This window comes from Thalassophryne amazonica, chromosome 3 (assembly GCF_902500255.1).
Source record: "Thalassophryne amazonica chromosome 3, fThaAma1.1, whole genome shotgun sequence".
Classification (NCBI taxonomy): domain Eukaryota; kingdom Metazoa; phylum Chordata; class Actinopteri; order Batrachoidiformes; family Batrachoididae; genus Thalassophryne; species Thalassophryne amazonica.
Window position 1 is genome coordinate 53,554,200 of NC_047105.1, and position 15,322 is coordinate 53,569,521.

Genomic DNA, 15,322 nt, shown 5'->3' on the forward strand with positions numbered 1-15,322 from the left:
GTTACACACCAATTCAATGTTAATTTTAGTGACCTCCGATTGGCGTAACCGGGTGTCATTACTGCCGACGTGAATTACAATCTTACCGAATTTACGCTTAGCCTTAGCCAGCAGTTTCAAATTTCCTTCAATGTCACCTGCTCTGGCCCCCAGAAGACAATTGACTATGGTTGCTGGTGTCGCTAACTTCACATTTCTCAAAACAGAGTTGCCAATAACCAGAGTTTGTTTCTCGGTGGGTGTGTCGCTGAGTGAGGAAAAACGGTTAGAGATGTGAACGTCAAACGCTATCTTACAAGTGGAAAAACATTCAGGAAGACTAGTTAGCTCACTGCAGGGCACAATACAAATGATAATCCATATTACATGAGCACAGTTTGGTTAGTACCTTGATGTTAATCGAGGTAGCCAAGATTGTATGAGGTTTACGTTCTCATGGGTCTCGGAATGTCTTATTGCCCTTGGCCTGTCTGGGACAGTTATCAGACAGTCCCAGTGCCTTCTCAGATAAGAGGACTTCAGAGCACACAACCTGCTGTGATAGCTCGTGCAGAAAGGATAATGCTTTTTACACACTGATCAGATGGCTCTTTGACCACAGAGTATTGCACAGCCCAGATGAATTGAAATATATATGCTGGTTTGTGGATAAACTGGAAAAAACAGGAAAAGTGCAACCGCTGGAATTTTACAAACATAATTTAGTGATGTAAACGATGGATGGATGCATGTTTGAAACATGAAGGCCAGAATTTTTACATCTGTTTATAATTCTCTTGAATTTTAAACAGATGTAAATTTTCTAGGGACTTTTAACCTAAACCTTTCCACAAAATACAGTACACACTTGGGTTGTCCTGATCTGATTTCAAAGAGATTTCAAAGATCACTATTGAGTCCAATTAAATCATATTTGGGCCGATCTTAATCTGCTTTGATCAACAGGAATCACCCCAAACCAGCTGAGGTCTGTGTCAAAAGCTGATAACCACTGCCCCACGCAGCACATACCAGCAGTGCAACCATGTGATTTGGAAAAATATTAATGTTTTGCTTCACTTCAAATATGCTAACATTTATTTTTGAAGGAAGCTGCTTTATTCCTTGTAGTTTCCATGTAGATTTTTATTTGGTTATTCTTCTAGTACAACTGGTGCTGCTGCTACTACGACCACTACTCCTGCTGCTTTTTCTTCTTTTGTAGAGTTTGTTTGCCGTTCTTCTTCTTTTGAACATTTCATTTGCTGTTGGCAAACTGTTTGCCCATTGCCACCACCAACTGGACAGGAGTGTATACTACCTTCTCTTCTAACTTCTTACCTTATTTTATTGATGCCCAACACCAATTCAGAGACACTATTAGAACAAAAATTTTGTCCTCCTTTCTTTCTGGACTGCACATTTCTCATTGACCGTCTGATTAAAGTTCATCATTTCCGTCAACAGTTTCTTTTCCATTGACAGCATGGCCAGTGCCTTCAGTCTGTCTTGGGTCATGGTGCTTCTGAGAAAAGTTTGATTCTTTTGATTCTTTTCAAGGTGGAAAAGCACATCTCAGCTTTTACAGTGGTCATGGGTGTGGTGATGAGGATCGTTAGTAGAGTAACAGTCTCTGAAAAGACCGCGCCAAGATTATTTTCCATGAACAACTGTAAAAGGTCCACAGCACCACAGCAGGTCCTGAACTCCTCCTTGCTGTAGATAAGACTGAGCTCTGTCTTCAGCTTGCTTCTGTTCTGTTCTGCATCGGGTAGAACTTCAAGGTCCTGCTGAGGGCATCTTCAGGAAACATGGTGTGGTACTGTGTGAACCCGTCTCCCTGCAGCAAAGTGGCACTGATGAGGTGGTTCATGAAGGAGAATCGTTCCCTCATGTGTCCTAATATGGTGTTGCAGACCTACAGGGAAAAGAATAAAAAAAGTAAAAAGTAGAGCAGTTTTAGTACCAAAACAACCAAAGTTTACCATGCTCCCATAAAATAATGCTCATTTTCACCATTTAAAAACATTTCTTGTGTCAACTGAACAGTGTCCTATTTTATACATGTCTCATGGATCAAGATTCTAAGCACAAACATAATCTTATCTACAATTAAAATAATGATTTTAAACCTAAAGGTAAAACTATGCAATCAGTTTTTGTATAGATTTACAGTAAAAAAAAAAGTACAAGCAAAACAAAAACGAAAAACAAAAAAATAATTTACAAGCATGCACCAGAAGAGGGCAGATGGCTTACACCAGCCGACCTATTCTCACAACAAAAATGGAGACTGTCAACCTGAGAATACTGATTTCTTTCTCCTAGCTCACTTCTTCTGTGATCCTCTGATGGTTCTCTGGACTCAGGATCCTATCTCTCTTTGTTGGATAGGAGCTGCTGCTCTCCTCAATGCTTAGCTCAACCATCGAATGGAATGAATTCTGCATATGACAAAATATTTATAAAAATAGCAAAAAATAAAAAGGATTAATAATAAAGGCAGAAAGTGAATCAAAATTATAATAAGAACAAGATTAATAATAATAAAAACCTAATCAGTTAGATGTCCTGTTGGAACTGATGGATACAGCCATTGACATGGACCAAATCAATGGTTTTCTTTTGTAGCTTGGCATAGAGGATGTCCACATTATACAATGGAAAAGTTGCAGGAAGAGCTTGAAGTCTGGATGCTTCAGTAGCATGGTGAAGGCTCCTGAAAGTACTCTCTGAGAGTACTAGGGTCAAAGTCACCAAAGTCCCTACCTGGCACCTCCCTACCTGGCTGACATGGTTGAGTCCTACATACCGGCTTGGGCCTTGCTTTCGCAGGGACTTTTTTGTGTTCCTAGGATGAATTAAACGTCTGCGGGTTACAGAGCTTTTTCTTGTTGTGCCCCTGCTCTGGTGAATGATCTCCCTGTGCAAATAAGGCAGTTGGATTCTGTGGAGATTTTTAAGTCCAGACTGAAGACCCATTTGTTTTTCCAGTCTTCTCTTTATTATATTATGTTTTTATATTTTTAAATTCTTTTTACTCTTTTATGTTTTTGCTCTTTTATTGTGCTTTTTGATCTTTTAATTCATGTTGTTCTGTTTTCAAATTGTGTTGTGTGAAGCGCCTTCAGGTGACCCTGTTGTGAATTGGCGCTATACAAATTAATGAATTTTCTTTATCTATTTATTTATTTTATTGATTTTTTTTTTTTTAAGTTTCGTATGGTCTCAAAACAGGCACGGCTGTGAAAGTTCCACCTGACATCTGCTGTAGTGACGACGTGTATATGATTGACAGTGCTAATTGTCCATTCACATGAGGAAAAGAAACACTAAAACAATTCAGTTTGCTGTCAATAAAAAATGGGCATGTCCGAGGCACAGTTCTGTGCACCATGCAGGCAAAATTGAGGCAGCCAATCAGAGACAAGCATCAGGTCACATGCTTGGCAAAAGTTCAAGGCTTGGCGTTGGCTCCTGCTAGACTGGCACTCCTCCGTTAATAAATTAGGCATTCGGAACATTGTAATTATTAATCCATACATTGTAAAAGTAAATGCTTATTTCCATTTTTTAATATAATGACAAATTTTGCTATGTTTATGTAGATTTTCCTGTCAAATTTCAACAGGGGTAGCGCACCATCTCCCCTTACTGACAAACCGCCACAGCTACAGAATTGATGTGGAATTGATAAGATCATTGTAAAAACAATTCTTTTTGTCAATTTAATTTGGTATAATACTTAAAAAAAAGAAGCATCTTAGATTGCAGGTAGTTTTGTTCTTAATGCATAGCAAAGCTGTTCAGTTGTCAAGCATATACACTGGACTGACTTTAGTGTACTTGTAATGTTCCATCTGCTAGGATTGTATAGGAAAATACAAGCATCAGATCAGCACTCTATATCTGCATCAGAATATTAAATGACTTGGAAGAAGAACGGAATCAAGACATCTCTATTAAATACTGATGGACATAGAAAACTTAAACCTAATTTAGTTTCTGATGGAATTAATTTAGGTTTAAAACAGAAAAATCATCACCACATAGGAATTAAATGTGAAATAAACTGAAAGGATAAAACTTACACTAAAGGTGTGCTGAATTATAACTTTTGATATCTATAAATGTGTTTTGCTGCAAATATTTCAGTTTAATGCAAAGTTTGCTGGGTGTTTTTCCTCACAGGTGAGATGTTGCTTTTTCAGGCTGTGCAAGCAGCTGCTCATTCCTGTTAATTTCTGTCTTGCTTTCCATCAATCATCCACCCCCTCACTCAAGGGTTTATGTTTCTCTCCAGCTCCAGGCCTGCCTCCAGTCGTCCTTTGTGTTTATGCCTTTGAATTTTGAGGGTAAAAAAAAACATTCAGTGGAGCTCCCTTTGGTGATAGGAGCAATTTGGATTTCATATATTCATGTCCTCCAGACACTGCTTAGTGTTGATGTTGCATGTTTGTGTGCGTGCAAGTGCATTTGTTTTACCAGATACTAGAGAGCAAAGAAACCTAACTTTTATTTTCAGCTACATTTTTGAAATAAGCATTTATCATTAATTTATAAGCATTCATCTGAAAAAAAATGAAAGCACTTTATTTTTCAAATAAGGTCAGTGTGATTTTGATTATTCAGCGACGTCTCCCTTACTGCTAAACTGTCAGCTTGTCAGAGACGCTGAGCAGTAATTGAAAAGTGTGGGAGAAAGTGGATAATGAACATTTATTTTTGTGAAATTCAAACGAGGGATTGAGAAAGCTGGACTTGATGGTTCAGGCTCTTATCTGGCTTTGGTTGGCTAAGTAATTAAATCAGAGAAGCGAGCAAAGTTCTCCTCAGCTCAGCACCTCGTCTTGTTTCCTTTTTAATCAGGTGGTTATTAAACCTCCGATTGCACTCCCCATCTTCTGGGTTCAACTCAGCTGTTTACTACAAACTGCAACCATTTTTGGTTTGTTTGTGTCAGCATGAGAATGCTGGTTGACTGGCCGAAATATAAGACGTTCCTGATTATTCGACAAACATCCGGTTTTTCAAGACACAGTGAAACACATTCTGAAAACCGATTTTTTTTTTTTCTTTTTTAAGTGCTTATATTTGAAAATTATGGTAATTAAAGCAGACTGAGTACAATAAACTCAGTCCAGTAAACAATGCAAACTAGTCTACTTTAGCTCCTCAAATCATGTCAAACAGTTAATCAATTCCCCACAAGTAGAACGTTCTCTGCATGTTCTCTGCACATGCAGCACTATTTCGTCAAAAGCTCCTCAGAGATGCAATTGAAGCAACTGCAGAGATTTTAAAGCGTTACAAATATTATCTGTTTCATTAGGGCCATATTCACCTCAGCTATTGCTGCATACTTGGACTCTGCCGAGGAATTGTGATGTAACATGCATCAAGTCTCCAGCTGCTGCACACTGTTGCACAATGTGCGCAACGTGGTGTGATTTAGCTGCTCTATTTCAGTTTAATTCAATTTAATCATCTTATAATGCGCCAAGTCACAACAAAAGCCATCTCAAGGCGCCTCACACAGCACAATTCGATATAAAAATTAAATAAATAATTAAAAATGAATAAAAAATTCAAATACATAATTAAAAACAGAAGTAAAAGAATAACACAGATAAAAAAAATAAAAACTATTCATAAGAAAGAGAATAAAAATAGGTTTTAAGTCTCGACTTAAAAATGTCCACAGACTCCGACTGTCTCACTGTCGCAGGAAGACCGTTCCACAGGGTGGGTGCACGATGAGATAAAGCTCTTTGAGCTCTGTTTACTAAGACAGAATTGCCACTGTTTAAGCAGTTTGAGCAGCAAAAACAATGTGTGTTCATTTTTCAAAGAAATGTGGGGAGGGAAACAGGAGCTTGCTTTTTGCCAGTGGCAGCGTATAGGAGCAGCAGAAACAGCAACAAAAAGGATTCTGGGTGATCTGTAATGATAAATCCTGTAATTATGATTTATTGTGTTATTTAAGAATATTTTATGTTGGTTCTTGTGGCGATCTTGTTGAAGTTACATACATAAGTAATAAGCATTATGAGTGCTAATTTTATCTTGTAGACTGACTTTCAGTGCTTGTTTGGTGGTTGTGAACAAAAGTAGTAGTTTAAGTGATATTGTTGCTTGCTATTCTTGTGGATGTCTATGACATGTTAAAGTCCAGTGTGCAAGTATACGATGTTCCTGTATTTTCTAGATGTATTTTCGGGGGGGGGGGGGGGGGGGGGGGGGGGGGGGGGGGGGGGGGGGCTTATATTCATGCCAATATACCACAAACTGTATGAAAGAATAGATGGCAGAATGGTGTGATGAGAGGGCGAGGCAAAGAGGAACACTGATCCTGTGGGCCTGCTGTCCATCTGCATGCTAGTCTGGTTCGTGTTGACTAGATGATGAATACTTTTTCCACAACCATCAATCCTTCTTCCAAGGGTACCACTGACCTGTGAGATATATCTGTGAACCTCACATTTTACCACTAAACACATTGTTGCATGAAGCTGCACATGCACAACAAACCCTACTTTTGTATTTTTTTTCTCTTCTTGATATTTCTGTCCAAATTAGCAAGTGCTTATGAATCCTCACACATGCACATAAACACATGTGCATGCATATTTGTGGATATTTGCAGAAGTAGTTGGTATCTCTCTGCTATCTGTGCAGTATAAACCAGAAATAAAAAGAATCAGATGTGCCTTCTCTGAGCTGCCACCTCCACATGTGATAACTGACATGTGACCTCCTCTGAGGTCATGTGATATTCCTCCTCTGTACCCCACAGATCAGCAAGATTAGGCCAATGTTCAGCTTAGACGATCACCACCAGCTGAGCTGCCTGCACATATCTGAGTTTTTGGAACCCAGTTTACTGCTCGCTGAGCAACCTTGTCAACAAGGTTGCTCAGCGAGCAGGTTGACCTTTGGATTAGTAAGGGAGAAAACATGAAGTTGCCTTATAGCTGTTCTTTGTTTGTATTGCAGTATTTTTGGCTTTTGTTTTGAAAATTAATTTCTAAGTTTGTTTTAAATGTCAATAATCTTACTTGTGAGCATGAGGTCAGGTCAGGTCTGGGAGCATGCTTCTGGTGTCGTGCATCGCTGCATCCACGGAATTGCTTTGGGCCCTGGATGGGAACCACCCAAGCAGACAACTGGTCCATCCCCACCTGTCAAACGTAACCATCTATCCACTGCAGCCAGTTGGAACATGGACAACCCCTTGGTGTCTGTGGGAATAACTCTGCAGCTCCTTTCCAGCAGAGGGAGGAAAAGCCATTTGGAGCCTCATTTTGAGAGAAGAAGAAACTACAGGTGAGCATCAAATGTTTTGCGTTTGGAGAGTGGCAACTGATGTGGTGTCGTGGGATTGTCCAGTCCAAAGGAGTGCCCAGGTCCAAACCTGGAACACCCTTTCCCTTGTGAGCATAACAGGGTGAAAAAAAGATGGTATGAGTGGCATTGAAAGAAGAAAATCCAAGAGTGATATTTGAAGATGGAGTCCTAACTGTGGGATAAGGAAGGAGGAAGTAAAAGAGCCACTGAGTTTATATGAAGTATGAACACTGGAAATCCTTCGAAAGTAGATGAAACACCCGCAAAAGTGTTTCAGAGAAGAAGGAATAGATAAGGTATCCGATGCAGGAGAAAATGCCAGAAGAATGTTGGGAATGTGCCAGTGTACAAGACGGGAGATGTTCAGATATGTGGAAACCGTTTTGTCATCTAAAACCTACTATGGAAAAAAAAAATAAGGTGAGCAAGAGATGTTCAGCTCTGTCTTTGTAACATTTTTGACAAAATAGATTAGTCTGTTCGAAAAATAAATTGCAATTATCTGAGCATTAGTGCCAGAAACATTTTGTTAAGAAATCAGTCCATTTTTAACACATTTTTTGATACTAATTTGCATGTAATGGCAATAGCAGGCATCTTTTCTGCCTTACATGTGTGGTCTTTGAATAATCTTTTCCTTTTCCTTTACATCACACCATTAGTTCAAGTTGTGTGTCACCTTCAAAATGTTGCTGTCACTATGTTTTACCTTTTTTCCTAAACCTATGTAATGAAGAAAACTTACAGTCCTTATATTGATGATTTTAGCTGTTTTGTTTTGAAAGCTGCTCCTTTGAAAATCCTTTGCTGTTACTACAAACTTGATTGAAATGATGTAAGCGCACCCCACCACCCGCACAGTGACCACTGGGATAGGACCCCGTGAGCTTTAGCTGGAAAAGGTAGGTTTAGAAAATGGATGGATAGATGGATGGATACCCCACAGATGAGGCACAAGCATGTTTCATGATTTTTTTTTTATTAAAAAAGGAGGAATACTTTCCAAATCTGTTTGGAATTAACCCTTTGACTTGTTTTTCTTTGACGGACTCCTTTCTTTTTACTAACATGCTGAAGGTTATGTGATGAACTAAATCACCACAGCAACACTGTAGTGCAATTTTTATCACTGTTACGTAATAGTCTGTTTGCTACACCATGTTGTAACCACTCGTGGTTATATACACTGAATTACTGCTGGACAATTAAACAATCTCAAATCGAGATTGCTAATCAAATTTATGTCAGTTTCGGTGATAAACCTTCAGTGGTGGGCACAGCTAACCAAAAAGTTAGCTTCGATAACCGTTAATCCGATAACTGAAAAGTTATCTTTTATGATACTAAACCGATACATTTCTAGAAAATTTATCTTTATTACAGATAACCGATAACTTTTAGGATTGATTCAGATGCGGCCACATCAGATTACACTGTCAGCTTCTGATAAACCAGTTTCACTTTTACTTTTCGCTGATGGGTAAATTCCAGGATCAAAAACACAAGAAAAATGAATGAATAAAAAACCCCAACACTGTAATAATTTTTACGAATTAAAAGCTGCTGCTTTTTTCACACACTTTCAACCCTGTGGCTTAAACAACCGAAATACGTCCATTAATGCATTGATTGACAGAATAAAATACATGTCGTAAATCAAAATTCTTACCTGTTAGTTTCAGTGGTATTCATCTGAATAAATAATCCACATAAAGCGTCCTCTTTTTTTAAAAAAATCCAAAACAGTGTCTAAACGTGAAGAAAAACCCCTCCCTCTGTACACACAACTGCGCTGTGAGAGCTCCTCTCCCCCACCGAGTCTTGGCGGTTAAATTACAGCCACAAAGAAATAAAATAAAATAATGTTAAAATTAGTCCATTTTGTTCTTGTGTTGAGTGGACAACTCACTGTAACAGCCAAAGTGAACCTGAACTACACTACCCACAATGCTCCCTGCGCCTATCGGCCAATCACATTTTGTGTTTAATGATGACATCATCAGCAAGCGACAGCCAGTCTGCCATAAATAAACACACAACAGATTGGCTAAAATGTTTGATTTTAGGGTTTACAAACATTTTTCACCGTTAAACTTTAACAGCAAAAAACAAATGTTATCGGACTGAAAGTCATAGGAACTAAATTTATCTGAAGATAATTGGTCCGATGATGGTTTTAAAATGTTTCTGTGAAGGCTCTCTCAAAAAAGAAAAAAAAATAAATGGTTTGAGAGGGGACTGAAGGAAGCTTTGTATGTAAAACAGTTGAAACCCAGCCTTAACCGGGGAGGGGGTCTGAGACACGCTTTGTCCCCTGTTTACAATGAGGTACTCGTGTCAAAACAGTTTGTCTTTTGTTCATGGTAATGAGTTATTCACGTCGTCAGGAGAGGCGTCAATCCCATCGTTAGGAGGGACAGCTGCCCTGTCATTAGGAGGGTGCTAAATAGAGTACAATATGTGCTAATTAGAGCAGTTGTTAGTCACTGCCAATAGCAGTCTGCCTCTTGGTAGGAGGGGTCGGGTTAGGTTTAAAACTCCGGCTTTTGCTGGCTTCTGTTATTCTTCTCTGCAAGAGTCAAGACAGAAGTCAGACTACCAGAGCAAGAAATTTAACTAAGGAAGCTTCTGTGATTAGAAGCGAAACATCCTCGCATCAAGCAACCCAGTCCAGTCGAAGATTAAGCTTCTCTACTATGGTTTTAAAACTTATCTGAAAAGCTAATCTGCTAGCAAAAACAATAGCTTCGCTAATTATCTGTTATCAGCAAGGTTGGGTAGGGTTACTTTGAAAGAATACATGTGGATTACATGTATGTATGTACATACATTTGGATTACTTGTAATCTGATTACTTTTGGATTACATTTCAAAGTAATCCTACCCAACCTTGGTTATCAGATTAGCTGAACTGTGCCCACCACTGTAAACCTTATACAATTTTACTCAATATGGACAGAAAAATATATTTTAAGTCTGTTTCTGATGGATTGCGTGTGCGATATACCTTTATACCAGCCAGTCAGGTAGCAATTTCCACATACTGTGTTCATATTCCATTCATCATCTGACATCTAACCCACATCGGTTGAAAATCGCACATGATGAGCCACATGACTGCTGTCTGGTGTCTGAATGCTGCAGCAAGCTCATGGGATATTTTTAAAGTTTATATATTATAGAACAACATGCTTCGTGCTGGTGAGTGACATGTTGATCAGACAAAAAGCCCAAACTGAAGTTGCACTGTAAAAGTCACGTCCACAAAGTTACACAAAATGCAGTGTGTAATTTAATGCTTTAACAAAGGCAAATAATGTGGACAGACTGAGCAGCAGCTGAAATGCTGCCCTGTAAATACATGTGCGTGAGCCTCCTGTGCATGTGCACTATGTTTCAAATGTGAGCTGTAAGTTGTCTATGTTTGGTGAACAAACAGGAGAAATTTCTGGGATTATTCCGACATCACTGCATTCCAACAGCACGAAACTCGGCATTACTCAATTATGTTGTCGTGTTGTTTCATAATTTAGACATCAAAACCTATGGACATAATTTATCAAGCTTGAAGAAACTTCAACATGTTCACCACAGCAGTAGCACAAAACAGTGCAATCTGCAGAATAAGGACACATTTATTTATCAGTACATTTTACCCAGAATGCATTGCATCCAACTTGACGTGGTGGCCAGGCTTAAAATGGGAGGGGTGACTGATATCATTGGTGCTTGCGTCCCCTGGTGGTGTGAAGCTGAATAGCTATGGCAGCACAGACAAGTCTCCACACACACACACACACACACACAAATTGCTACATCTGCATTTGCAGATCTAACATGGCAGGAGTGCAGCAAAAGTCACGTGCCAATACACACACACAGATTTTTTTTTTTTTTTTTGGATCGGGTTACATATACACAAATCGAAACACACACACACATATTGTTTTTACACAATTGTGGATCTGGTTACATATAAACAAATTGAAAGAAACACACAGATTTTTTTTTTACACAATTATGGATCTGGTTACACACACACACGGATTGTTTTTACACGTTTGTGGATCTGGTTACACACACGCAAATTGAAATACACACACACACTGATTTTTTTTACACAATTGTGGATCTGGTTACACACGAATCGAAGTACACACATACAGATTTTTTTTTTTTTTTACACAATTGTGGATCTGGTCACACACACACAGATTGTTTTTACACATTTGTGGATCTGGTTACATATACACAGATCGAAAGAAACACACACAGATTATTTTTTTACACAATTGTGGATCTGGTTACACACACACACACGGATTGTTTTTACACAATTATGGATCTGGTTACACACACACACATAATGTTTTTACACATTTGTGGATCTGGTTACATATACACAGATCGAAAGAAACACACACAGATTATTTTTTTACACAATTGTGGATCTGGTTACACACACACACACGGATTGTTTTTACACAATTATGGATCTGGTTACACACACACACATAATGTTTTTACACATTTGTGGATCTGGTTACATATAAACAAATTGAAACAAACACACACAGATTTTTTTTTTTTACACAATTATGGATCTGGTTACACACACATGGATTGTTTTTACACATTTGTGGATCTGGTTACACACGAATCGAAGTACACACATACAGATTTTTTTTTTTTACACAATTGTGGATCTGGTCACACACACACACAGATTGTTTTTACACATTTATGGATCTGGTTACATATACACAGATCGAAAGAAACACACAGATTATTTTTTTACACAATTATGGATCTGGTTACACACACACACGGATTGTTTTACACATTTGTGGATCTGGTTACACACACGCAAATTGAAATACACACACACGCACACACACTGATTTTTTTACACAATTGTGGATCTGGTTACACACGAATCGAAGTACACACGTGAATTTTTTTTACACATTTGTGGATCTGGTTACACACACACGGATTGTTTTTACACATTTGTGGATCTGGTCACACACACACACAGATTGTTTTTACACATTTGTGGATCTGGTTACATATACACAGATCGAAAGAAACACACACAGATTATTTTTTTACACAATTATGGATCTGGTTACACACACACGGATTGTTTTTACACATTTGTGGATCTGGTTACACACACACACGGATTGTTTTTACACATTTGTGGATCTGGTTACACACACGCAAATTGAAATACACACACACTGATTTTTTTACACAATTGTGGATCTGGTTACACACGAATCGAAGTACACACATGAATTTTTTTTACACATTTGTGGATCTGGTTACATACACACAGACTGAAATACACATTTGCAAATACTTTTGCTACAGTAATGATTTAGCACTGTGATAGAGTATACTTAACTCTATTTGGACCGGGACCAAATGTTATCCCAGCAGAGCAAGTTTTACTCTGCAAAATTTACTGTGTACTTAATATAAAATGAGTCCAATCAGAATTGGGAGCAAAACAGTGTTGACGAGGACATTTCTACTATAAGCTGTATGTATACCATTTACTAGGCAGGATAAACCAGAATAATACAGTTTAGGTTTGCATTTGGGGAAATCAGCTGAAAATTCACTTATGGTTTCCAAAGTGTTATTGTGACAACAGCCAACCAACTCGTTAGAATTTAGAAGCATGAAATTACTGTGGAAAATGTATTAAAATTACTACTACTGTGGAAAATGTATTAAAATTACTACTTTTGACAAACACAAAGGAGATGTAACTGCCTTCCACTGTTATTGACGATAGGCTTTGATCAGATTGTCTTTTGTGCGCAGCACCAGTCATCCTGAATGAGTTAAACTGGACCCAGGCACTGGAAAGAGTCTTCATTGAAAACCGGCGGGACGACAGCTCTCTGCGCTGGCAGGTGTTTGGCAGTGCCACGGGAGTTACACGATACTACCCAGGTAGGATGCAGGGGATCGAGGAAAGCCATTGCCTCATAAGTCACTGTCAGATATCGTCTAAATTGACCCTTGGGCTTCTTGGCTGCAGAACATTGGCAATCTCTTATCAGATGGCTGTAGTGGTAACTCAATAAACAGAATGAAATTATGATTACTTTGATCTAATCTGACCTGAAATATCTTATAGTACAGTGGATGGCCTATAACGTATTTTCTTGCTTTCTGCAGCTACTCCATGGAGAGCACCTAATAAGATTGACCTATATGATGTCCGCAGAAGACCGTGGTAAGTGTCATCTGTATTGCACCCAAGGCAATTTGTCTCGGTAAGCTACTGGAGCAGATTTCTTTGATTTGTTTTTTTTTTTTTTATGTGGATCTTTTAGAAAGAATTAAAAGGAGATTGTGAGTGCTGATGTCGCTGAGCCATGTATTCATACTTGTTATGGGCATTTCTACTGATATAAAATCAGATTAGTATTGTCCTTGTGTCTCAAATATCTACTGTAATTCTCAAAAAATCCTTGAGAGATTTTCTGTACTGCTTTACTTGTTGGCCCAAGCCAAACCACTCAAATTTACCATGATTTAATACTAATGCCGGCCATTCACTACACAATGATACTATGTGATAGTGCCTTATCAGCGTAATGCAAAATTGTGTCAGTGTAATGCAGAAGTGTATTTCAGAAAACCCAAAACAGCGCACACATTAAAGTGTACGCCTGTATATCCTCACAGTGAAGGACGAGTACGGCCTGTACGCCGCTACAGTTTATCTCATCTGTGGCTCACACAGAACTCTGTTGTAATTGAGAAATTAATATGTAACAAGGTCATGTTTTATTGAAGATAGAAATTCTGTATGTAATTCAGTATTCTTTCCACTTCACTGGTTCATGATCTTTACTGCTTGATTGTTTGGTCATTTGGTTCATACGACCACTGGACATTATGAGAAATTGAATGCTTAGCTGGATCTTCTCTGTGTTGCATGTTTGACAGTTTTGTTGTGCATTGTTTTATTTGTTAATTTGAGGGCCACCCCTCTGAGTCTGGTGTGCTTTATGTTTCATCGTACCATTTAAAAAAAAAAATGCATGAGGGAATTTTTTCTAACCACTGTTGCCAATGTGCTTGGTGGGTAAGGTCAAACCGTAGTTTTATGACGCTCTTTGGTGTGACTTACGTTGTGGTTTGGAGCAATATGATTCCACTGAATTGAATGTGCACAAAACAGTCATTTCCCACATCTAATTAGTTGTCTGTGCTGCTCCAGCTGTCAAGGCAGATTGTCGAATCAAGAAATTTGAGATAGAAAATGACACCCTGCATAATAAATGTTATTATTGGGTGTTTACATTGTGGATAACAATAGCAGGGGTGGTGGCCAAGTGGTTAATGCGCTTGGTTTCAGTTCAGAAGGCTCCGGGTTCAAATCCCACCCCTGCCACGTTTCTCCATGTAATGTGGAGTTGCGTCAGGAAGGGCATCCGGAGTAAAACCTGTGCCAATTCAACATGCAGATCCACCTTGGATTTGCTGTGGCGACATCGAGTGCAAACAAGGGAGCAGCCGAAGGGACTTACTTACGTTGTGGATAATGATAAATGCAGAAATACATTGTATTTAGCACATAATAGATTTTGTTTGTTCAGAGAGGAATGTGCATATGAGCCTCTCCTTTTTCAATAGCAATGTGGGCTGTCAAAATTATTTAGATATTTATCTCATGTGCACAACAACACATGCATGCAGTAACCTTTTGGATGCAACACTTTTTTTTATTCTTTTCTCTCAAACACACACCTTCATGTGTACATCTTGGACGTACGATGCTTTAAATATTTGCAGTTGGGTTTTTTTGTTATTATTTTTGGCTGGTCTTATTTTGAGTTTCTAATTCATAAACAAGCATTCCCACCTCACACAACTGGAAATGCGGCACATTTTGGTCACAGGTGAGTGCATCCTTGTATTTGTTTCTTTTTAGTTGGTCCTGTTTTGCTCAGGTGCAAGCATGTGTGCC

General features: G+C 38.6%; 1 protein-coding gene across 3 annotated transcripts in view; it reads left to right on the forward strand.

Moving 5' to 3' along the window:
- The window catches only part of cacna2d2a (calcium channel, voltage-dependent, alpha 2/delta subunit 2a), a 573,469-nt gene that overhangs the window by 410,829 nt on the left and 147,318 nt on the right, over nt 1–15,322 (forward strand). For all 3 annotated transcript variants that reach the window (XM_034166295.1, XM_034166292.1, XM_034166294.1), the window contains 2 exons: nt 13,162–13,293; nt 13,522–13,579. In XM_034166295.1, coding sequence (XP_034022186.1) covers nt 13,162–13,293; nt 13,522–13,579 — 190 coding nt within the window. The remainder of the gene's footprint in view (nt 1–13,161; nt 13,294–13,521; nt 13,580–15,322) is intronic.